Genomic DNA, 22,264 nt, shown 5'->3' with positions numbered 1-22,264 from the left:
AGTTTTCTTAGACTGGAAGAATTATTTAAACATATGTTGCATTATATATACACCATATGAACTCATTAATGCATTAAATTGTAGATTTAATGCAAGACTTGATTTTGGGGATATGCGTGGTTTTGAAACTGACTACTGACTTGAGTAAAGGAGCAAAACACTTGTTCTAATCATGCATTTTTTTTTCTTTTTTATTGATAGGTTGACAGAACAGAAATCATTAGAACCTGCATAAACCCAATTTTTTCAAAAATTTTTACAGTGGATTTTTATTTTGAAGAAGTTCAGCGTTTGCGCTTTGAAGTACATGATATCAGCAGCAATCACAACGGCCTGAAAGATGCAGATTTCTTGGGTGGTATGGAGTGCACCTTGGGGCAAGTAAGTGGATTGGCTACTGTTTTTTTTCTTTCAGTATTGGAGTGTGTTAGCCATGTTTTTTTTTCTTTTTTTCACTATAATTTTTATTGATTTCAATAAACACAAAGATATACTATGTCGTTTCATGAGGCAGTCATATCAACTGAATAACAAGCATTAAACAGCAATTGACATCAATTCTTGGCACTTTCACATTATATTTAAAGGGGGGTTGTAACTGAGTCCCCTTTGCAAGGTGAAAGGGTACTGGGAATTACCTCTTATGGCAGTGCCTCCGCCTAATGGAATCCAGGAATACACCTCCATTAGGAAAACATTCAAACACACGCAGTACTGTATAACGAATATAAACTTTAAAATAAAGAGAGAGTGCAGATGTAAATATGCATTCAAACTCCGCCGGGGTAAGAGAAGCCCAGTCAAGTGGTGCACAGCATGAAATATCTTTGTGCCTCTCTTTGGGATATTATGCTAATTGAATTTTTAAACCATTGAAATTACTGTAAAATTCACCACTCAGACTGGGACACCAGGTTCCCACTAAAAAAACCTCCTCTCGCCTACTTTTTCCCTTATGTTCCTTTGTTATTACATTCACCGTTCTCCTTGTTCTGATCTCCTGCCACTTCCACCGTCTCTCTCTTACAGGAAAGAAAAATGGCAGTGGCATAAAAGTTTGGGTAGATGGGGGGGGGTCCCTGAATTCTGTGCCCACCGGCAGTTGTTCTGATACCCCAGTCCAACACCAAAGTATTTTTGTATATCTGAGTCTTGTTATGAGCTAAAGGGACCTTGACCAACAGTTGTCCAACCAAGTAGGGCCTTAAAAGGTCTGACAACTAGTGTAGTGACCACTCCAGCAGCTTACAGAGCTTCATTAGCTGCCATTGGATATCTATTGGGCAGGATAGGACATCCTATCAGATCTCCCCATGGGTCTCCCTACATGACCTGATCATTGGCCCATGGGCCAACCAATGGGCAAGGCAGATAAAGATCTGATTAGTTGGAAACTGCAATATAATAAAAATGACCCACTCCCCCGGGGAACCTGTTGCAGACCAATCCTTGCACCTCCCTGCCAGGCAAATTCCCACACTCCTATCTTGGTGGACACAGAGTCTCAGTCCCTCTCAAAGAGCTTTTATTTTCCCCAGGTAGTGCTACCTGCCCAAATACCTCTTCGGCTGGACAGAGGTAATTTGCTCCCACGTGGCAGGCAAAGCAACAAAGCCTGTTCTCAAACAGGTGACACACTGAATCCTTTCTCTCTCTACCCTCCCACAGTCAAACTCACACAGGGGCTCACACAGAGCTGAAACAGGGATCCACAGCGATCACATCCTCAGAAGCTCCAAGCTCTCCTAGCCAAGCACATAACTTGCTTTATCCTTCTCTGCTGAACTTTAGGTTCCAGCACTCTCCATAGCGTGAGCTTGTAAAAGTTCAGTTTTGCATTTATGAGCTCCAGATCCTCCTGGTCTAGCTCCCAGTCTGGGGGTTCCCATACCCCAACAGTCCAGGGGCTCCTCCAGCTTTTGCCCTACATTTTGTAGCCAGATTCTTATTGCACTCTGTCCTCAGTAAAGTAAAATCAGCACTTTTTTAAATGTGTGTGCAAAAGAATTTTGTTGTGCACATAGCTGAAGAGGAATTAGAGGGAACATCGGGGGGGGGGGAATAACTCTGGATTGGATAGGTTTCTAATTACTGAACAGTGCTTCCATTTACTTTTTAAAGTTATCTGATTATTCAAAGAGAATCAATCTAATCCACATACATATATAAAATACAGGTACTGCATGGGACCTGTTATCCAGAATGATCGGACCTACTGGAAAATCATGTAAACATAAATAAATCCAATAGGCTGGTTCTGTTTCCAATAAGGATTAATTATATCTTAGTTTGTATCAAGTACAAAGTACTGTTTATTACAGAGAAACAGGAAATCATTTTTAAAAACGTGCTTTATTTGGATACAACAGAGTCTATGGGAGGAGCTTTCTGGATAACAGGTTTCTGGATAACAGATCGCATATCTGTAATGTTAATAGTATTATAATAAACAATTCAAATTCCAGCTATGAAAATCTGGCAAATTTTCTGTTGCTTACAAATCACTGTAAGGTGCTTGACAAATATGAACATCTGCATCAATTAACAAACCAAAACAGTAGCAACACATGTAAATGTATTGTGCCCAAAACTGCAGCTGAAAATATATGATTGTTACCAAAACCCCTGTTAAAACTTTTACAAACATTTCTTTTACAGTTTTGGATACTATTTGGCCTTTAAAGTGATCTGGTTACTCTAATTCAGGGTTTAAGCTTTGTGCATGAAGGTAGGAGGCAGAATGGTCTTCTGCATTCTTCTCTGTCATGGATAAGAACAGATCAATTGTCAGACAGATGAACTAGGTACAGTAGATATGCCCAGAACACGCAACAGCCCAGAACACTCGGCAGATACAAATGTAACTATTTAAGATAATAATACTGTTATAACACATAAAACATGGCCCTAAAACTCCCAGAAATGTATTCAAACTTTCATAACCTGCCAAATTGACATGGTAATTAGGATGTGTGGCTATAAATGGATGTGGGCAGTAGATGTTCACCACTCTTAACGGGGCAGACCTTTTTGTCCCTCTTTCCATTTTGCTAATGTTGGCAGATATGTCTAGGGATCTTTAAATTTTAAGCTAAAACTGAAACTGTGCTTTGACCTATCATAATTCTTTTAAAATCCTCTAGCATGAAAAGATTTTCAGTGATCCCTCCTAATATACAACTAAAGACCTTAATCTGCCTATATTGCAAAATAGTTTTCTAATTCCATTCCTTATGTCTTCAGCAAGAAACTAAAACAGAATAAGATATTGAAGAAGGCTGACCTTTTGATTGACTAGAAAATTATATTGAGGTTATTAACCAAAATAAATAAATTCATTTTTAACTTACTCTAACAACATGCTGTAAGCCTAACAAAGTTCCTTAGAGCCCAAACTCCACAAATTGCTGATACCAGGCAAAGATGTTTTGTTGATAAATGAATAAATCAGTTTTTTTGTCTTTGTATCTTTACAGATTGTATCACAAAGGAAATTGTCAAAATCCTTATTAAAACATGGCAATACAGCTGGGAAATCATCTATAACGGTATGTTTAATAACACCAAGGATACTTGAATAAGAAATTCAGTGTTTTAACTGAGAAACCATGTCAACCTCAGGAAAACTTGAAATGAAAACAAATTAATATATATAAATATATAATATAATACATGTAATTTTAAAGGTGAACAAAAATCTCCCCTGACCATAGGCCTCCCTACATGTTTCCAAACATTACTGTCAAAAGTGTCCCTATTTTTGTACCTGCTATTTAAAGTTAGTGAGTTAGAGCATTGTTAGCATAGCATACTGTTATGCATAACATAGCAATGGCATAATGTTAAGAAGAGCCCAATGTTACAAAGACATCAGAAGTGATAGACGAATCTGACCGAAAAAAGTTGGCAAACACATTGAATTCAATGGAAAAAAATTTTATGCGATAAATTTTCAAACCGCACAACTTTTTTTTACTATCCATTATAGCCTATGGGCATTTTCTCAATGAATCATTTTACTTATCCCTAGACATCAGTCTAATAATATCTATACTGTAGATCTAACTCTCCAATGAATAATGTAAATATCAAACCAAAAAAGTAGTAACCTCCACTGTTTGCTGGCAAACTCACAGAGTTTGTAAGGCAAAGTGGGGGAGCTAGAGGTAATTGCATGTAGAGAAAATGATGATATAACTGGTATTACAGAGGACTGGTGGGATGAACATGTCACTGGTATGTGGATTACAATATTTGCACCCTTTTTTAGGAGGGACAACAGAATTAAAAAAGGTGAAAGTAGTTGTCTTTATGGCTAATGCCCCATGGGTATTAATTCTCAGCCTGAAAAACTCAGAGAATCAACCCCTACGCTGGCATCAGCCTTCTTCCTTGATTTGCACCTGGACCGGGTGCAGACATATGCTGCAGTGGAACAGTGGATGCAATAAAGAAGGCTGATGCCAGGGTAGGGGCTGATTCTCTGTATTTGTTTTTCCATGTTGCTTTAGCCATTATGTAAGCCATGCCCTAAAGAAATGACCAAGGTTTGTATTGCATGTGTGTGGAAGCCCTATAGCAGTTATCCCCAACATGTTGCTCTCCAACCCCTTGGATGTTGCTCTGTGTGCTTATTTTTGAATTCCAGGCTTGGAAGCGAGTTTTAATTGCATAAAAACTAAGTATACTGCCAAGTAGAGCATCCGGTAGGCTGCCTGTCTGCATAGGGGCTACCAAATAGCCAATCACAGCCCTTATTTGGCACCCCAAGGGACTTTTTCATGCTTGTGTTGCTCCCCAATTCTTTTTACATTTGAATGTGGCGCATGGTTAAAAAATGTTGGGGATCCCTGACCTATAGGTAGAGATTTCAGCTAAGAAATTATCATTGATATAGTGTCACGATCAGCACCCTAAATCCAAGTGCTAGGCTCCCTGTTCAAGGCTCTGCTTGTAGCATCCGCCTTTGGCCTTGGGAGGAGCCCTCAGCTACTCAGATGCCGCCAGGTCTTAATAAGAGAGGAGCCAAGCAAGAGTTCTGAATGAGCAAAGGGGCTCTATTGTTTACCAAGGATTTCGGACGGAAGGCAACACAACTGAGAAGGATCTACCAGAATAGCGTAATTAGGCAGGCCTGGTCGGATACAGGCAGAGTCCAAGGATAGACAAACAGGCCTGGTCGGTACAGGCAGAGTTCAAGGATAGATAAACAGGTCGGGGTGGTACAGGCAGATTTCACAGGATAGTCAGGCAGGCAAGGATCAGGATTGGAGAGTTTAGAATAGTCAGGCAGGCAAGGGTCAGATTGGTAGTGTTCAGAGTAGTCAAGCAGGAGGGCAAGGGTCAATACCAGGATATACAAGTAGGATTCACAAGGAATAAGCACCCATGAACTAAACAGGTTAGACCTACAATCAGTATATGCTCAAAGCCCCTGTAAATACATACACACGACGTAAAGCCCGGAAGTACATGCCGTGCGCACCTTACATATACACTACAGACTGCCACTGAATTGAGTAATGGAAAATTGAGAAAAAGCTAACAGGTTCATTATTATGCAAAATGACAATTAAATGTTGACGTTTCCATTGATGTTATATTAAAAGATATCTCCTGGTGTCAATAATTTGTAATTATGTAAAAAACAAAATGGTCCAATCATAGAAATTACACAGGTACTGCAGATACTCTACATATGTGTCTGCAGAATAATCAGTAGCAGTATATTTTTCTGAAAAACAAAAAGGGTGCATAAGTATAAATAGTATATATTTCCTTGTAATGTCTACATTAATGTCAGGAGACTAGGAAGTGATTCATTACAGTAGAAGGTACATTCATTAATTAGCTAAATGCTTTATCTTACATAAATATACTGTACCTATGGCCTTTTTGTTTTGTGAACTTAAAATGTATGTGAATTAATAACCCACATTCAACCATTTTAGAGGTAAAGCGGTTAATTGACCTCTCTGTTTGTAATGACACCCTAATGGTTTTTTTTTACATAATTACTTATTGATATTTACAAATATATAAATGTTGTTGGCTAAAAATCATTGATAGTATGCAGTGCTATTATCAAGTGAGAGCTACTAATGACAGTTGTGCTTGTCATTAGCAGCACTTTGTGATTTAGCAGCAATGTCTGGTATAATAACCTCATTTATTATATACAATATAGACTAAAAAGCTCATTTATAAACATAAGTAAAATTGTTAAGATGTATGGAAGATCTTGTATGCTAGTTAATATTCACAAATAACCTTGTGCCCTTCATATGATTTACACCTTGTGAGGAGCACCAGTGTGCCATTTCATAATATTTTCATGATGTAGTTATGCGGAAGGTGCAAAATACAGGACCCTGCAGACAAAAAAACCCTGAAATTAACACCTGCTTTAACAGCAGAGTTGTCAAACTCACATGTAAGACATGTCAAGGAATGTTTCTCACTTTTTTTTATTCTTAAATATTTCTCACGTGGTGCTTGAATTTTCTCAAGAATGAAAATGCCCAAAATTGCCATTTTTAGGGTAATAATATTGATAGAAATATTTCCAATTAAAACAAAATCGGAGGTGAATGCATTTAGGCAGGTTTTAACTGTCAATTGTTTTGTTGGGAATATTATAGAAAAAAAATTTATTGAAAAATTAATTAAAGGTAAATATATGTTTTTGTACTGACCTTTGATCCACAACACAAATAAACTAAGAAATACTTGTGATGCAACTTGCACCAAATTCAGTGGATGCAAATTTGCTCCTACATTGGTAACTCATTCACAGTGTTTTGCAGGGACGTGCAATGACTAAAGGTGGCCATACACGGATAGATCCGCTCGTTTGGCGATGTCGCCAAACGAGCGGATCTCCCTCCGATATGCCCACCTTGAGGTGGGCAATATCGGGCTGATCCGATCGTGGGCCCTAGGGCCCAACGATCGGATCCTTCACTTTCGCAAACGGGCGGTCGGATCGCGGGACCGCATCAACGAACAGATGCGGCCGCGATCCGACGGGATTTTTAACCCCATCCGATCGAGATCTGGCCGACTTTCGGCCAGATCTCGATCGGGGGAAGCCCGTCGGGGGCCCCCATACACGGGCCAATAAGCTGCCGACTCGGTCTGTCGGCAGCTTTTATCGGCCCGTGTATGGCCACCTTAAGAGGCATATTTAATAAAGGTCGAATTTCGAATTCATGTGAGTTAACTCTATTAAATTCAAATATACTCAAAATTAGACTACACTCGATTTAAGTTTTTTTCTCAGAGAAAAAAAATCCAATGTCAGGAAGGCTACTAACATGTCCAAGTTGATCCCTGGACCTCTCCCACTGACATGAACTCGGCAGGTTTTAGGTGGCGAATAGTCGAATTCGAGTTCTTAAAGGGCCAGAGTGTTATCTCGAAAATCTAATTGAATTCGAATTAAAACTCAAATCGAGTTTGGATAATTCACAATTCGAATTTGAGAGTTTTGACCATAAAAAAAAATTCTATTCGATTTTCAATTCATTAACTATTACACAGGTTTAAAATGATTAGATTGTGTTAATATATGTAATTGTTTAAAACAATGTTTTTATCCAGGTGATTTACTATTTTTTGTATCCTTTATTTAGGTCATTGCTGAAGAACTGTCTGGGAATGATGACTATGTGGAACTTTCTTTCAGTGCACGGAAATTAGATGACAAGGTATACTGCTGTCTATTAATCTAATTTGCAAATGAGACTGTGATCTAATAATATTTTTGCTTTGAGCTATTTTTAGCTTTTCTCAGTGTTAGAAAATAATTAACCCAGGTCACTTATTTAATATGAAGTAATTAAAAAAGGCAAACACCAGGAAGTGCAATTAAAATGCATTTAGTTTAATTATCTTGGATTATTCATTTTAAAAATGCAACATTTTATGCATTAAAAGACAAACATAAAATATACAGACCTACTGTATATAGATGAAGCAGAATTAATTGGTGCGTATGGTACACTTCGCCCTCCAGTGACAGACTGGGCAGGTGGGACACCTGGTGGGCCCTGGCACTAGTGCCCCGCCAACCCAGAATGGTCCCCACTGAAAATGAATATCACTCCCCCCTGACCTCCCCCCAATCATGGCTTTGTAAGGTACACAAGACTGTCAGCTAACAAATCTGGTGGGGGGATGCCCTGAGGTGGAAGCCATGGTGGGCCCGGATGGATGCTGTCCCCCTCCTTCCTCTCCAGTATAGAACTGGCCCACCGGGATACCAGAGAAACTCCCGCTGGGCCAAGGTGTCAGTGGGCCCTCTTGCTTTTAACCATTTGGCATATTTCATGGTCATTCCCTAGTTCTTTAAGGGGCTTAAAAATTGAAGAATAGAGTAAAGTATGTAGGGATAAAAGACTAGGAGAATATAGAGGTTGAGTGAGGAGTGGAGGAATAATAGCTTGGAATAGTCTAGGCTTTTCTAGTAGGCCCCTGGCATCCCGGTCCAACATTCTTCCTCTCTGTGTATAGTTGTGTAGTCTGTGCATGGGCATTAGGTCCTCCTTTCAGGGCTATACATTAGATTTTAAGATAAAAAATAGCTTGCCTTGATAACAATTTCCACAAAATGTCCACCTGCCTGAATACTAATTGTGGATTCCAAAAGGATGAAGGAGACAATATTTTTAAAATTTATAGTGCAAATTAAGTTTATCTTGCTCAACTAGCACAATAAAATAGGACATAGACAATGTACACATGGAAGAACTGGAAAGAAAAATACCATCTATCAACACACAGAAGATACCCTAAAGGAAGTAAAGGGCAAGCCCAGAGGAGAGAGCTGGAAGCTCTACTAATCCTACTCCTACCCCCTGCCTACCTTTACACTTACTTAATATCCCTAACCCCCACTACCCACCTTTTACTCCTTTTCCTTCTTTCCCTTTCTTTTTCCTGTTAGACCTTTCACTATCGCTACTTATTACTGTCCAGACATCTAATGCTTTATGACTTTATGTAACATGAGAAAACTAGACCACTACGTATGCCTATACCAATGACAATTGATGGCTGTACCGATGTTGCCATTAATATGAAAAAACTAATAAAAATGTTTAAATAATAATACTAAAAATAAAAAATAGGACATAGAATTGTTTCTTAGGGTGTCAGGTCCACTTTAAACCATAAATCCCATGATGTGTTATTTGAAATAAAAAATATTTTATTGTAAATGTAATATACATCTTATGATTATGGGCACCTGCAACTGTTTCCTTTTTGAACTTATATAAATGTTAGACTTTAAGTTGCTTATTATGTCAGTTCTCCTCAATAGTGTTTCAAATTGATCAGTTTTAATTAAAAAAGAAAACAGTAAAAATAAATAAGAAAACAATAAAGTAAGTGAAACCACTAGGAAGGTGAAGGGATAACATCCTGGTAAAACAGAGCCTATGTTAGTGCAGTCTATTTTTATCCTTGCTTGTCTATTGCTAATAGAATGGCAGACAATCCTATAAAATAAAATCTAATACAGTAATTAAATATAAGATTGACAACATAACACATTGTCCAAAGTGTCACTCCATTATGTTGTATCAGCATTGGCTGAAGTGGGATGACTAGATAGATACCATCTTCTCCATCACTACATTTAATTCAATGATATTTTATTTCAGGATTTTTTCAGTAAATCTGACCCTTTTTTGGAAGCTTTCAGAATGAATGATGATGGGACTCAGCAACTTGTTCACAGAACTGAGGTATGTGCAACACCCATGCAAACAGTTTTTCCCCCCAAAAGTTTGATATCACACTCCAGACACACAACTGAACTGCAACACGTGTTTATTACAAATGGACAGTAACAGAACTACCGGGGACGGGGCCAAGGTACAGGCTATGCAACCGGGGCCCCCCCCTGAAGCCAAGATTGCGGCAGATTCACAACCCCGATGGGCCCGAGGAGGCGCAGGCCCTGGTGCAAATGTCACATAAAGCATTTTCTCTGACAGCATGGTGGAGATAAGCTGCCTTCTAACCAAACTTTAGTATGCATGGCATGGCATTCATTTGTCAGTGCGCACAAGGGGCAAAGTTTGCCATTAAAAAGTATACCAAAGAGTTCATGAGACATTATCATTAGGTAATAGCAGGGGTGCTTCGCCAATGAGGCGAGTTGAGGCTGTCGCCTCAGGCAGCAGCGCCCCACTAGGTACCAGGGGCAGCAAAAATGCCACTTCTGGTACTTTAAGAGCGAATTTCCAGGGGAGGGGGGGCAGCAGCAACTGCTGCTGCCTCAGGCAGCGGAGGGGCCAGGATCGCCCCTGGGTAATAGACCCATGTGCCTCGATTGCTGCTGTGTTTCAGAATCTCATCTAGGAACTAACATTAATTTAAAATAAGCTGCACTTAATAACCAGATTCTCTGATCTGAGGATGGTGTAACTTTTTTTTTTTTTTTTTCTAGCTGTTTGTCGGTGGTGCAACAAAGAACTCTAGTGTTTGAAACTGTAGGCAATGGTCAGCTGTCAACATATGCAAGAGGTAGAATTAATTAATGCACAGTCCCTGGTCCGCCCTTAAAGAAATTGTTCAGTATAAAAATAAAAAATGGGTAAATGGATAGGCTGTTCAAAGTAAAAAATGTTTCTAATATAGTTAGTTAGGCAAAAATGTAATGTATAAAGGCTGGAGTGACTGGAATTCTAATATAACAGAACAGAACACAACTTCCTGCTTTTCAGCTCTCTTGGTTTCCACGGACTGGTTACCCTGGTGACCAAGCAGTAACCAATAAATGCCTTGAGGGGGGCCACATGGGCCATAACTGTTGCTTTGGAATCTGAGCGGCATGCTAAAGGGGAACTATTGCTAAAATTAAAATTCAATATAAGCTTCAGCATACTGAAATAAGAAACTTTCTAAATACAATCAATTAAATATTCTGTACTGTTTCAAGCTCCTCTTCGCTATCCCTCTCTCAGCATCTGTTTCTCTTCATTCTGTCTTCATGCAGCAGTTGGGTGTCGGATATTTATTGACAGTTAGATCCAATATATCTTATAGGGGGGCTTCCTTGTCTAGCAGATATATTAGAGCTCATTCATTAAAATCACCAGACATCATGTCTCTCTACATGCAGAATTTGTGCAAAAGGCAGTTATTTTGTTAGATTTGTTTGTACTGGAATCAGTTATATGAGTGAGCTCTAATTCTAATTAAGACAGAATCAAGAGAAACCGATGCTGAGAGAGGGATAGTTAAGATAAACTTGATTATTTCAGAAACAATGCAGAATATTTAATAGATTGTATTTAGAAAGTTTCATATTGCAGTATGACGAAGCTTGTATTAAATTTTCATTTTCGCGATAGTTTCCATTAGGGATCAATTGCAAACTCACTGAACAGTTATGTCCCATGTGGTCCCCCTTCAAGTTGCTGACTAACTCATAGTTAGAGAGCTGAAAAGCAGGAAGTAGTATTTTAGTGTTATTTTAAACATCCAGTCACTCCAGCCTTTATACATTACGGGGCAGATTTACTAAGGGTCGAATATCGAGGGTTAATTAACCCTCGATATTCGACTAGGAACTAAAATCGTTCGACTTCGAATATCGAAGTCGAACGATTTAGCGCTAATCCTACGATCGAACGATCGAAGGATTATTCGTTCGATCGAACGATTAAATCCTTCGAATCGAACAATTCGAAGGATTTTAATACAATGATCGAAGGAATATCCTTCGATCAAAAAAACACAGGCAAGCCTATGGGTAGCTTTTAGCTGCCGAACTAGGGGGTCGAAGTTTTTCTTAAAGAGACAGTACTTCGTTATCGAATGGTCGAATAGTCGAACGATTTTTAGTTCGAATCGTTCGATTCGTAGTCGAAGTCGTAGTCGAAGGTCGAACTAGCCCATTCGATGGTCGAAGTAGCCCAAAAAACACTTCGAAATTCGAAGTTTTTTTAATTCGAATCCTTCACTCGAGCTTTGTAAATGTGCCCCTACATTTTTGTCATTGACATTTTTTTTTGCACAGCCTATCTATTTACACAGTTTTTATTTTTACACTGAACTGTTCCTTTAAATTATTAATTTAATATCTGTGCAAGTGCATATATATATTTTCAAAAATTTGAGGTTTTAGTTACAAAGACAAAATTATAAAATTGCAAAGCCACCATACAAGGCACTAGTTATTTACCTCCTGTCATATTTTTAATAGGCTGGCCACTTCCTGCATGGTTGCATTTCTTGAAAAAAGGGCTCATAACCAAGGCATTGGTCTCAATCATAGGCCTGATCCTCCCCCTTGTGGTTTTTATAGGAGAGAGATTGCGCAGACCAACGCCCATTTTTAAAGACATAAAACCACCATTAAAGGTGTGGGGGTGATGCAACCACATAAAAATGAAAATGCCAACATCATATACAATAATTACACATGGTTAAGAGAGAGACCTGAGGATATTTTTAACATACATACATACAGTATGTCCCCAGCATATCAAAGATGAATGTTTTTTAATCCAGACACATAATAATTACAACAGTTGGATCAATCACCGTTTAAATCCAATGAGTTTATTGTTTTATTTTCCTACAAATTACACTTGTGATGGACTGCTGAAACATGTTTGTAAATGTCTTCTGAAAAATGTATATGTGTGTATGTGTGAATTAAACAAACTAAATCTGAATTTGAGGGGTTATTTATCAAAATATGAATTTTCCAAAGTAAAAAAAGTTTGACCAAATTAGAATCCACAATTTTATTTTTATTAAAAAAAGCACAATATAATCGGTTCTGGTGAAAACTAGATTTTTTCAGTGTGTTTTTCTCAATCGCTCAATTTTTTTCAGGCTTTTCCCAAAATTTTTGCCCCAAAAGCCCAAAAAGGTTGGATTTTTAGGCCAATTACAGTGCAGACCTCTGCCATTGACTTACAGTATACACAAACTCGGCAGGTCTGAGATGGTGGATTTTTGAATTTGGGCTTTTCGCAGCATTGCGTTTTAATAAATCTTGAAAAATATGAGTTCTAAAAGAAGTTTTGCCCCAAAAAAACAGAGTTTAATAAATAACCCTCTTGGTGTTTGATCTGTCTGTTATTGCCCCTTAAGAGGACTGATGGGATCATCAGGAAGCTTGATATAAGCAGTTCTAGCTGTTAATGTCATCATAAAATCATTGAATGTCACTGCACTTCGAAATCTGCTCTGTATTGGTCCTTACTGTTTTATTGTTCTACATTTTTCATCTGACACAATTAAATTGTTCAAATGTCAGTGAAACACATCCACTGCCGCCCTCGAAACAAAACTATATATTTGAATAAACTCAGCTTTTCATCCTACTGATAAATGACAGAATCCCATAGCTATATGAGCACAGCAATATCATTAATATGTAAATAAAGTACCAGCATAGAGTGTCCAATTCATTAACAATATGGAGCATCAGCTACAGGCTTAGCAATGTTCCTGTGAACACATGTTGATCTGCAAATGAATTATTTTGAGAGTTTCATGACATCCGCCTATGCACAAATTTTGAGAAATGCAGTTGTGAATTTCCCTGAAGAACAAATATTTTGTATTCTTGACTGTGTAATATTACATTTTGCATTCACAAACATTTTCTTTTTTGTTTCTACATGTATATATATCATTTTAGAATCCTACATCTGCATCCTACAATAAATAGTAAAAAAAAAATAGAAAGCAGTCATTTTTACAACTGTTCTGTTCACATAAAATTATGTCTTTCTGTAGCTACTCTCATTCTAGTGCCTCCTGCCGTTGCTCTGCCGCTTCCCTGTGATGGTTGATGTTTCTAACAATTTGTGCATAGAACTGATGTGCAAATGATGTAGACTAGCTCTATGCAGAGTTTTCAAATAAGAGAAGAGAGTTGAGTTTCCCTACAAGGAAGAAGACGTGTAAACTATTTATGTTATTTAAACTTCCTGACCAATTTACATTGTCATCTGTGTGATTATAAACTTTGTTAATGGAACCAATAAACGTCAATCCTAATTAAATGGCACAGTCGAAATATCTCCCATAGGCCTTCCCTTATTTCTATGATATTATAAGAATAGTGATTCTGCTTTAATAATTGGGGTCACATATTAGTCACATCTTCAGCCTCACATCCTTTGTTTCTTACTTATTAGGTTATTATGAATAACTTGAATCCAGCTTGGAAATCCTTCAAAGTTTCACTGAATTCCTTATGCAGTGGCGATCATGACCGCAAACTAAAGGTAATTCTTGCTTAAGTCATTATATACTGTAAGTTATCTTCATCCATGTATAAAAGTTTAAAAGTTATGTACAATAGTATGTAATAGTCCGGTTGTCTGGAAGTTCTCTGTAACATTATGCAATTGTGTAGGGTGAGAATATACAGTATGGCGCAGGTGTTATTGTGCATTCCATGTGGCTGAGCAAAACAGTTGCAGAGGTAGAAAAGAGTGCCTCGGTATACATATTTTTCAATACATATCTAGTTTAGGTAAATCTAAATCAACTGGGCTTGCTGAGTAATCATTGAAGATGTTTCACTACTCATCCTTGCAGCTTCTTCAATTCAGCTCCTGCTCTGATTCTTGTGCCTCCTGCCGTTGCTCTGCCGCTTCCCTGTGATGGTTGATGTTTCTAACAATTTGTGCATAGAACTGGTGTGCAAATGATGTAGACTAGCTCTATGCAGAGTTTTCAAATAAGAGAAGAGAGTTGAGTTTCCCTACAAGGAAGTTGAACTAAAGAAGCTGCTCGGATGAGTAGTGAAACGTCTTCAATTATTACTCAGCAAATCCAGTTGATTTAGATGTACCTATACTAGATATACCATGACCTGAATGAATGAAAATCTTCATAGTCATATTTTTCAATACGTTTGGATTTTTTTATTCAAGGTTTTCAGAAGTATTTGGCCAGCAGGCTCCAATTGTATGGTTTATTATATAGCATAGTATTTTGTTCCTTTTTTTACGATTCATATATAGCTGCCTGTTACATGAGGGCAATTAATTAGCACAGCAAATGTAAAGATGCAGTTATCTTTCATTACATCTGATCAAACATTGACTAGTATGTACGTAATAGGGATACACTGAATCGCTATTTTCAGGATCTTGCCAAAACCCTTCTTTTAGGAAGGATTTGTCAGAATCCCAAACTAAATCTAAACCCTAATTTGCAAATGCAAATTAGGAAATGGTAGGGGAAGAAAACCACATAAAGCCCCATGATTTTAAGGGTTTGGATTCAGTTTGGCCAGGCTATTGGATCCTGTTGAATTCTGTTAAAAAAGGCTCAGATTCGACCCAATCCCAAACTTAATCCAGGATTCGGTGAATCCCTGTATGCCTGTATTTTATTTATATAGCACTACTTATACACACAGCTCTGTATAGTAGGACAATACATTTATAGACCAAACTAGGGTCAATACAATAATAAAATACTATAAATACAAAATACGGTGACATTTAAGATTATGGGGTCCGTTTACTAAAGCGCGGTAAAAATATGCGCACAAAATATAGACAAATTTAACGCTGAATATGTTTACTAACCTGTAGTGATGGGCGAATTTATTCGCCAGGCGTGAATTTGCGGCAAATTTGCGTGATTCACCGCCAGCGAATAAATTCTCAAAACGCCCGTGAAAATTCACCGGCGTCAAAAAAATTTTTTCGTCTGAGTCAAAAACGGGCACCGTTTTGCTAATTTTTCGCCATTTCGCATATTTCACGCGAAATTCGCAAATTTTTCGGCGGAGCAAAACGTCGCAAATTCGCCCATCACTACTAACCTGCAGTAAATATAAATGTGCAAATTTTCTTGCGCATGAATATGTGTTTGGCAGTTATCGCATTCACTGAAAATAACGCTACGTACACATTAATGCCTGGATACTAAACAGTGAAATGATGAAAATTGAATGATGAATGATGAAATTAACGCCAGCATAGTCGCACAATTTTACCGCCATCTCAAGGGGACAGGGAATATCCCATAACACCTTGTTTTACCCATCATACTTTGCTGTAGCCATTGCTAGGAGAGAGATCTGTAGCTATTGCTGACAGGATGTTTTGGCTTCTACTTCTGTTGCAACAGCAGCAGTTTCAGCTCAGAGGCGTATTATTGGCAGTGGTTGTATATTTTTTTATATATTTGATTTCTGTAACTTTATGATCCCATTGGCAGGGGGTTCGGTTTCATTGTGATTGGCTATATTAAACTGTGCATTTATATGATGCAAATATATTGACTGGTATGATTTCTTGTTCATATGATTCTATTGGTAGAAGGGTTTGTGACTGGATGGATGAAGTATTTATATGATGCACACATGTTTGATTGGTGTTACTCTGGTAATGTCGTTAAAGGAATTGTTCAGTGTAAAAATAAAAACTGGGTAAATAGATAGGCTGTGCAAAATAAAAAATGTTTCTAATATAGTTAGTTAGCCAAAAATGTAAAGTATAAAGGCTGGAGTGATTTGATGTATAACTTGTCAGTCAGACACTACTTCCTGCTTTTCAACTCTCTTGGTTTACACTGACTGGTTACCCTGGTTACCAGGCAGTAACCAAGGTGCCACATGGGTCATATCTGTTGCTTTTGAATCTGAGCTGAATGCTGAGGATCAATTGCAAACTCACTGAACAGAAATGTACCATGTGGCCCCCCTTCAAGTCGCTGACTAACTCAGAGTTATAGAGATGAAAAGCAGGAAGTTGGATTCTGGCTGATTTATTAGACATCCAGTCACTCCAGCCTTTATATATTACATTTTTGCCTAACTAACTATATTAGAAACATTTTTCATTTTGCACAGCCTATGTATTTATCCAGTTTTTCTTTTCACACTGAACTATTCCTTTAAATGCATTTCTGGCCATAAATGTCAGAGTAAAAATTGCTTAAATAACCACCATAAAACAAGACTATTTTATAGAATAAATATTTGCAAACTTAATTTGTTGCCAGAAAATTCGCAACTTGCTAAAATTACCGTTAACGTAAGCCGATTCGTTAACGCAGAAACATATAGTCAAATTTACCGCGCTTTAGAAAACGGACCCCATAGTCATGATTACACTATACAAGTATATTAGAGGACATTATAGACAAATAGCAGGGGACCTTTTTACCCATAAAGAGGATCACCGCATTAGAGACCATCCATTCAAACTAGAGGAAAAGAATAGCTGATTCTGTTAATGCCTTTAAGAGTGGCTTGGATGATTTCTTGGACAGACATAATATCAAAGGCTATTGTGATACTAAACTCTATAGTTAGTATAGATATGGGTATATATCATTTATGTGACTGTATGGAGGGGTCAAGTGTCAATTTGTGTATGTATGGGTGCTGGGTTTCATTTGGAGGGATTGAACTTGATGGTCTTTTTTCAACCAACCGATGTAACTAAGTACTTATGTAACTATGTAAGTGCTGAGTGTTAAAGAACAATAGAATGTATTCAAATGTGTTCAAAAATTACACCCCCACATACACACATGCATCAAAATTCAAATTTGCTACAAAAATCATGATTTGGGATTCCACTTTTGAAACTTGAATTTTTGAGTTGTATTATTCTTAATTAACCCAGCATCTAAAAGCTGCCATGTTCGTGTAGAAGCCTATAGTAGTTGTATTTTCAAAATTCAAGCTATTTGGCAACTCAATTTTTTAATATCAATCTGAAATTTGGCATTGAGAATAAGAGGTATTAGAGGTGTTGTTTACAATTTATATTTTTCAGGTTTTTCTTAAATAAGCACACATTGGAGATTAGAGATTTAAGAGTCTTTGCGAATTCAGTTTAGTTTAGAATGCTGATAAATGTCCACCAATCACGGAGAGGCAACAGAAACGTAACGTTTTCTTCAACCAATTTTAATCAAACAGTTGACTAGTAAATTATACCCATTTATTCCAATCGGTTACTTAAATCTGCACAAACTTTATACCTGTAAGGATCTGACCCATTTTGCTTCGCCCAAAATTCACGAAATGGCGAAAAAGTTGCCAAACAAATTGGTCAATGGGCGTGTTTTCACGCAACAATTTTTCAAACCATGCAACATATTTAAACCTGTGCAAGAGAATAATTTGCTCATCCCTAGTTATGATATTACTAATTTCTGAAAGGACAGCACCTGCTGAATAATACAAATGTTTTTTGCAGTGGCGTAAATAAATTATAGGGCCCTGAACATATCCAGAGGTTGACCTGTTTTACCAATATATGTTGAAATTGTTTATTAACTAGGGCTTCCTGGGGCCCACTGTACCTCCTGGGCCCTCCTGCAGCCTCAGGTTCTGCTTCCTCTGTAGTTACGCCCCTGTTTTTTTGTGTTCTGAACTGGCTCTTTTTTTATGCGCTCATAATCTAGAATGTGAAAATTAAAATAATTTCATGAAAAAATTATTTATCTGGAACTTTGTGCAATATAACAGTGCTTTTAAAATGTTGAAATTCCAAATATAGAAATGTGGTATTTCAGTTGCAGAGTCTCTTGCAGAGCTGTTATGAATGCTGTGCGGAGAACTAATTGAAAGGAAGGGCAGCTGTGCTGATTATGGTGCTAAGATATGTATTTTTTAAATGTCATTTTTGCAGTTCCCTAAAGTGTCACAGAAATTTCAGAAATGATTACTTTCTATTTGTTTCAGCTCACACTTAGGGGCAGATGTATGAAGGGTCGAATATCGAGGGTTAATTAACCCTCGATATTCGACTAGGAACTAAAATCGTTCAACTTCGAATATCGAAGTCGAACGATTTAGCGCAAATCCTGCGATCGAACGATCGAAGGATTATTCGTTCGATCGAACGATTAAATCCTTTGAATCGAACGATTCGAAGGATTTTAATACAACGATCGAAGGAATATCCTTCGATCAAAAAATCTCAGGCAAGCCTATGGGGACCTTCCCCAAAGGCTAACATTGACTTCGGTAGCTTTTAGCTGCCGAAGTAGGGGGTCGAAGTTTTTCTTAAAGAAACAGTACTTCGACTATCGAATGGTCGAATAGTCGAACGATTTTTAGTTCGAATCGTTCGATTCGTAGTCGAAGTCGTAGTCGAAGGTTGAAGTAGCCCATTCGATGGTCGAAGTAGCCCAAAAAACACTTCGAAATTCGAAGTTTTTTTAATTAGAATCCTTCACTCGAGCTTTGTAAATGTGCCCCTTAGAGTGTGCTTTCTACACATGATTATTAAGCATTTATTCAGATATGATGACTACTCATTCCTCATTTGCCCACCTGAATTTTATTATATACACAAAGAAAAGTTGCCTTCAAATATTCAGCATTTAGCAACTAACCAGTACTGCAGGTCTGTGGCTCTGATACAGAATACAATAGGATGTTAAAAGTCATGCAAGCTTCAGAAATTCAGACAATGAATGGAATATCTTTTAAACCTGTTTTAGAGTTAAAATGTTTGCAGCAGGATCAATATGTCAGGCTTTTACTAGTGGGCAAGGGAGTTTGAGATAAAAGTTGTGCTTTTAAGGTATAATCATTATGTGCTGGCTACACATGACTTGATAAAGCCTTGGATCCACTCAGTCAGTAGTTTGCAAAAAAGAACATATCAGGTAGTAGGATCATTCCAATGATTGTATTTCTGAGAAAGTATTTTTAATTGGCTGAATTAATTTACCCACAATGGCGAACTGCCAACATCTGCCTTATGGCACTGTAGTCAAGAGTATGGCCAGATGCTCCCCAGTGGTCTCACCTTGAGCATGTAACACCTAAGTTTATTGTCACAAAAATATTTAAAGCTTAAGAATATATTGGATATTTGTTTTCTCATTCATGGGAAATAAGCTTGGCTGCTAAAAGGGGGGGTAGAGTATAACATTGCTTTATTAGCAGGCTCATGCAGCCTTTGCACAACATTAAGCAACTCTAACACCACAAGCGGTATAGAAAGTATGCACAGTATAAGTCTTGAGCACAGTGATATCTACAGGCCATTTGTATAAAAACCACAACATATCCAAACACATAAAGAACAAAAGAGAACATGATAATAGCCTGAATAGTTGTGTTGCATTCACAAGAATTCTTATTGTGCTGTAGTTTATTTTAATTGTTAGATTATCAACCTTTACTCTAGTGGAGATTTAAATTGTCTGGATTCCTTGGACTTTTCTACTATAATCAGAACCAGGTTCTAGATATTAGCAACTTTTCAGGTACTAGTAACATACTGTAGATTGAAATAGTCACATGAAGTACAGCACTCAAAAGGCATTAGTTTACAAACCCCAGGGTTTCAAAAAGACCTGTTAAGTGCAGTTATTTGCAGGACCACAACGTATAATGCCCCAGTTATTGGATGGTCCAGAAATCATTTGAAGGAAACCTGTATTATAAACACACATGGTACATATTACAAATACATGTGTTAAATTCCCCATGCCCATTTTCCATAAAATTCTATGTAACTGTCAACGAACATTTCTAGCTGAGATGTTAAATGGTGTTTGGATTAAAGTAAATGATTTGGCCTTTAATACTTGTATTTGTTGTTTTGATGTTAACACATTTTTTCAAGAATTGTAGGGGTGTAGATAGAAAGGGCAACATACCAGCATTCTTCTAGCACAATAAATCAAAAAAACAAGCAATATAGCAATAATAGCCATTGAATCAATATCATTTTGGCAGGACCCATAACTTGAGCATGTCAAGCATTTGAGATATTATGTTTTAAAAAGCCAGTGGCGCAGTTGGTAGCCATTCTGCCCTACAGTGCTGGGATCCTGATTATGATTTAGCTTGGGGTCTATCTGCAAAAGGTTTGTATTCAAATAAATGCATTCTGTTTTGGTTCTGATCAATTTAAGGTTGAGTTCATGCACATATGTTTGCTTGTTAGGGTAGAATGGTGGTGGGTGTTTTATCAACTCACCATTAAAACAATATTATTTAATTATTATAACTTTGTAAACAAGCAATGACTATTAGATAATTCAGTTAACCTTTTAAATGCCACAGATCGTAGAATCTACGTTCTGTGGCAAAGGTACTTGAAATGCCACAGAACGTAGATTCTACGTTCTGCAGCATTTCCTGGTTCAGGAGCGGAGGAGCGGCTGTTAGAGCCGTTCGCTCCGTTCCTGCTCGATCCCCTGCCCCTAGGCAACGAGCAGAGCAGGGGATCGAGTGGCCCCTGGGGCGCGATCGCCCAGGGGCCCAAAAACAGCAGCAGGCACGTGTTACTTACGTGTCCTGCTGCTGCAGCCTGCACCGGATCGACGATCTCCGCCCCCACAGCACACAGACAGGAACCATGAGGCAGATGTCTTCCAGAGGCTCTTCCTGATCGCCTGCAACAGTCTCCAGCGACTTTTTCAGGTTAGTGCAACAATTACACACACAAACACACCAACACACACTTATTACAGTAATACACACTTAGATTCACACTTACACACACTTACACATACATTTTTGGGGATTGGGGGGTCACTTACACTCACTGCACTTACACACATGTGCACACGCACACACGCGCACATAACATGTAATTTACCATTTGTACACACGCACACGCACATACATGGCATTGTGGCTTTTTTTTTTTTTTTCTTATCGCATCGTTTCTTTTTTTGGCTGAAAAAAATGTTTTATTGCCATTACGCATAGCGTATTCGCTAACCGTACTGTGCAATACCTTTTGTATGTTATTTCGGTGATTATATTGCAATTTTGGGTATTTTGGTGCATTTTTAGCCATTTTATTGAATTTTTAGCCATTTTATTGCATTTTCAGCTCTGCATATGTTGTGTTCACTTGTTTCTAGCGTAGAACCTGTTTGGCCCATCTAAAATATTCAAACTGTGATTCTGACGGCCGATAACACTAGTCTGGAAAAAAAACATTGATTTTTGTGGTTTTATTGGATTTTTTTGCATTTCACCCTTTACTGCCTTATTTTGTTTTGCCTTGTAAATTTTATCTACTATATATCCATTTGGGGGTCTCTGTGCGCCACATAGTTTGGTATATCTATGCATATTGGGCATCAAAGTGTTCAGTAGACCTCTGGCGTTCATATTTAGGATGTTTTATGCTGATACGTTACGAAATGTGGGGCATATAATGGGGTAAAATTCAAGCTTTCTGACAATTTTCAGAAATTTGATAAAAACCGTTATGTTCAGCATTGCTTTGCAGTTTGGCAGTTTGCAGTAGAAACACTTATTTACCCATAT

At 37.8% G+C, this 22,264-nt stretch overlaps 1 protein-coding gene across 1 annotated transcript in view; it reads left to right on the top strand.

The window, feature by feature from the left end:
• Positions 1-22,264, top strand: part of LOC108719987 (copine-4) — a 216,471-nt gene that overhangs the window by 134,429 nt on the left and 59,778 nt on the right. Inside the window, exons 3-7 of the mRNA XM_018269331.2 lie at positions 202-381; positions 3,477-3,548; positions 7,635-7,709; positions 9,669-9,752; positions 14,175-14,264. Coding sequence (XP_018124820.1) covers positions 202-381; positions 3,477-3,548; positions 7,635-7,709; positions 9,669-9,752; positions 14,175-14,264 — 501 coding nt within the window. The remainder of the gene's footprint in view (positions 1-201; positions 382-3,476; positions 3,549-7,634; positions 7,710-9,668; positions 9,753-14,174; positions 14,265-22,264) is intronic.

The sequence above is a fragment of the Xenopus laevis genome, chromosome 6S (assembly GCF_017654675.1).
Source record: "Xenopus laevis strain J_2021 chromosome 6S, Xenopus_laevis_v10.1, whole genome shotgun sequence".
NCBI lineage: Eukaryota > Metazoa > Chordata > Amphibia > Anura > Pipidae > Xenopus > Xenopus laevis.
Note: the sequence above shows the minus strand (reverse complement) of the source record. Positions and strands in the feature narration are given on the sequence as shown.